This window comes from Aplidium turbinatum, chromosome 4, assembly GCF_918807975.1.
Source record: "Aplidium turbinatum chromosome 4, kaAplTurb1.1, whole genome shotgun sequence".
Taxonomy (NCBI): domain Eukaryota; kingdom Metazoa; phylum Chordata; class Ascidiacea; order Aplousobranchia; family Polyclinidae; genus Aplidium; species Aplidium turbinatum.
The window spans coordinates 3,902,905-3,906,885 of NC_137475.1; the positions used below are offsets into that span (position 1 = coordinate 3,902,905).

At 37.5% G+C, this 3,981-nt stretch overlaps 1 protein-coding gene across 1 annotated transcript; it reads left to right on the forward strand.

Annotated features, from left to right (window-relative positions):
• Positions 1-1,420: 1,420 nt before the first annotated feature.
• LOC145769431 (structure-specific endonuclease subunit MUS81-like) lies at positions 1,421-3,571 on the forward strand. Its single transcript, XM_082581074.1, has one exon. It carries the CDS (start codon positions 1,437-1,439, stop codon positions 3,348-3,350), a length of 1,914 nt encoding a protein of 637 aa, XP_082437200.1. The 5' UTR covers positions 1,421-1,436; the 3' UTR covers positions 3,351-3,571.
• The last annotated feature ends 410 nt before the right edge of the window (positions 3,572-3,981 follow it).

A 3,981-nucleotide genomic window follows, 5' to 3' on the forward strand; every position in this document is an offset into this window, starting at 1 on the left:
CGTGTGGCGGGCACAAATGGGCGTCTTGATTTCAGTCGCTGCTGTCCTCCAGGTAGGCGCTGGAATGTACTGTGGAGGAGGTGGTCGGGGTCCAGTGCGCGACGAGCAAGGGAAATCATGGCTCCTTTACGGCAAAGCTCAGCAGGTTGGATGCCTGCAAGGATGGGAAGGCAATCCGTTGGAGTGGGACGCAGGCATCCAGTCACAGTGCGTAGTGCGTCATTGATGGCGGTGTCAATGTGGCGGGTGTGAGAGCTGCGGCACCACACTGGTGCTCACATATGGATGTGAAACTTAGACATGCAAAAAACGTGATATTAAAAAGTTTTGATATTTGGTGTCACAGGAGACTGTTACGTATCAGCTGGATGGAAAAAAAAAATGAATTTGTCACCCTACACCAACATGTAAATGATACCGGTAACTGGAATCTAGCTAACAACATCAACCTAAGAAACTAATATATTTCTGGCACATAGCAAGAAGCAACTCATTGGAACATTGATGTTGACTGATATGGTACAAAGCAAACAACTAAAAAAACCACAAAGAATAAAATATTGAAGAAATTGCGGAAATGAAAAGTATGCCTAAAGCTAAGAAAAAGAAGCTACTACTATAAACAAAGACAGAACAAATTGGTGGGAGTTCATAACATGGTAGACCACAGCTGATCAAACATGATCAATCTGTTCAAGAAGAAATCTATATTGCATAGTTAATTAGTTATAGAATCCAATGCACACTCATGCAGCTTGAAATAGCATTTATCGCTTGCAAAAGTAGAACAAAAACTTGTTGACGAAAACTTGGAAATGTTAAAATCGTTTTATTTGTTTTCAGGTTTAATTCATCGTCTGCTACAAGCCTAATAACTTAGGTAACCCAAACCAGAACATAATTTGGTGTCTTTATAATACACAGCTGCAATACCTCTAAATTAACATACATGCTAATTTATTAGGGAATGGCTATATCTACGATGCTGTATATATAGCCATTCCATGCAATTTTTGTTAAATCTACACCGTACTTCAATGCAATCACTCATGCAGTGATAACAAAGGACATACTGGTATTGTTTTCTCAATGCAGCCACATTGATCAAAAGAAGAGATTGCTATCATTCATTAGCGTACATGAACCCAGTTCCATGATTCAGTATATATATTGAAAACATAACTGATTAGGAAGTTGACTGACAAAAGTAAATTAACTGTATAATTATATATATGTTTATAAAAAAGTGAAAACAAATGACCAAATATATGACTGGTCAAAATTAGATATTCTTATAACTTCTAAAAAGCTTCATCTCAACTGAATGTTTACTAACAAGTTTTATAATGTGTGAAATTGAGCTGCAATGTTCCTTACTCTCATTTTTTTCAATTTTGTGTTTTGCAGGAAACATTAATCTGTTGACAAGTGTAAAAATGTCTTTATTAGGTAAGAAAAGAAAAATTGACACTTGTCCAAATCGTTTGTTTTTGTCTTATCTTAAGAAATGGAAAGACGAAGCTGCAGAGAAGGAAAGCAGAGTTTTCCACACTTACAACAAAGCTTACAAATCTCTTCTGAAATATCCATTGCCATTGCAAAGCGGCAAGGAGGCAATTATATTAGAACATTTTGGAAACAAAATTTGTGCAATGTTAGATTCAAAACTTCTGAAGGAAGCTCAAGAAGTTGGCTCATCACCCCAGGAACATTTGGAAAGATCAAGAAATGTTCCAGTCAGTTGGTGGGGCAGTTTAGAAAATGAGCCAGTACATAAAAAAACAAAGAAATCTACTAAATCCAGTAAATCATCCAAATCACAATTATATATTCCGGCTAAAAACTCTGGAGGTTATGCAATTTTGCGTGCTCTGCATAAAGATCAGGCATGCCCAACCAGTAATGGATATATGAAAAAAGCAGAATTGCAAAGAGCAGCACAACCATATGCCACCAAGTCATTTACAGTACCTGATGCTGGGAGCCAATATACTGCATGGAGTTCAATGGCTACATTGCTTAACAAAGACTTAGTCAGAAAACATGGAAATCCAGCAAAGTTTGAAATCACTGAAGAGGGGAAACAGATTGCTGCCATGATCGAAGCTGGAGAAAATAAAATTCAAAAAGAAAACAATCCTCCCGTAGAGTGTGATAGATTGAAACAATCACTTCCTTCATGTACCACATGGGACATATCTGATTCAGACGATGATGGTATATCTGAAAGCACATCTTCAAAAGCAAATCCCGAAAATTCTGGTCACCAGGAGTTTTCTGCATGCTCATCAAAGTTACCAATTAATTGTGAAAAAATTGACTTAACTTTGACATCAAGTGATGAAGACAGCAGTACACCTTCACAATGCTCCAGTACTAAACTTGAAGTACTTTGTGATCAACAAAAGAAGATATCAATATGTACAGAAACTATTGACAGTTCATCTCAAGACACTATTCAAAGCACGAAATCTGACTGCAACGCTATTGAATTTGAATTGAATCCCAATGAATTTCAGGTTGTTCTCTGTGTGGATACTCGGGAATTGGCTGGAAATGATAGTCGCAAAGGAGAACTGCAACGACAGCTAGATAAGCTTAGTGTGAAATACGTGGAAAGAGTATTGCAAATTGGGGATTTTGTGTGGTTAGCTCAAGAAAAGCAGACTCCAAATGATGCTAACATGGCTAAAGAATTAGTTTTGGACTATGTTGTTGAAAGAAAGTGTATGTCGGATTTGTCTCAGTCTATTCGGGATGGTCGATTTCATGAACAAAAAATTCGACTGAAGCAATGTGGACTAAAAAAAATAATTTACTTAGTTGAAGATTTAAATCAAATCCAACATCAGAGTTTACCTGAAAAAAGTCTTCGTCAAGCTCTGTTGAACACTGAAATCATTGATTCCATTTTTGTCAAATATTCTCAAAATATGGCCTCTACTGCTCAATATCTCAAAACTATGACCGACAAACTGAGTAAAACTTACAACACCAAAACTCTTCGTGCTTGTGACATGAAGGACGTAAAATGCATTGAAAGCAAAAGTAACTTAAATTGTAATTTGCTCACATTTTCTGACTTCAATGACCAAAGCATGAAATCAAAAGGACTGTCCATAAGCAGCATGTTCACTAGACAACTTATGCAAATCCATGGTATGTCTTGTGACAAAGCTTTGTCTGTAACTAACATTTATCCTACCCCGATGCTTTTACGTCAAGCATATTTGCACTGTTCGAACGTGAAAGAAAAAGAGTCTCTTTTATCCAAAGTTAAATTTGGATTGCTAAATCGAAACCTTGGCATTAATATCAGCCGCTGTGTGTATCATTTATTTAATTCATAGACAAGTTCGATTTCTGTTTTTATTTAATATCGAGGTCTGTGGACATATTTTAAGGTGCCTTTCAAGCGCAACGTTTTGTTTTTTTTGTAAGAAACAAGTTTTACTTTATATTACTGGTGATTTTCACATTTGTATAGCACATATCTCAATTACTCTAAAACTAGTTTTATTTTGTTACTGCAACAAATCTGGCTTAGGCAGGTTTGCTTTTGCTTACTTCAGTACGCTCAGTTTTTCGCTAGTTTGAAGATTTATATTTGTTTTTGTTTGTTTGATCTTTATCCTGCATTGCGGGAAAGCGGACTTGAGCGCTATGCATCGGTGTACGCCTTCCGACATACACCTGACCCACGCTGCAGCCGACGGCAATGTCTGTTTCCGGTTGTCTACTTTACTTATGACTTAAATTTGGTACTACCCATTACTCGAAATCGATCACTAGGTAGGGGCAATTATCGTTAAGTTTCTTGCCCAGAGAAACAACAGCAAGTGCGGGTGGCTGGAGTCGAACATGCAGGCTCTCGACTGCGAGCCCAACGCGCTAACCACTCGGCCACGGCTGCCGACTAATGTATAAATTACGTGGAAAGAAAGCCAATCTTTGTGTCCAACTTTAAGCATGTCATGAAGT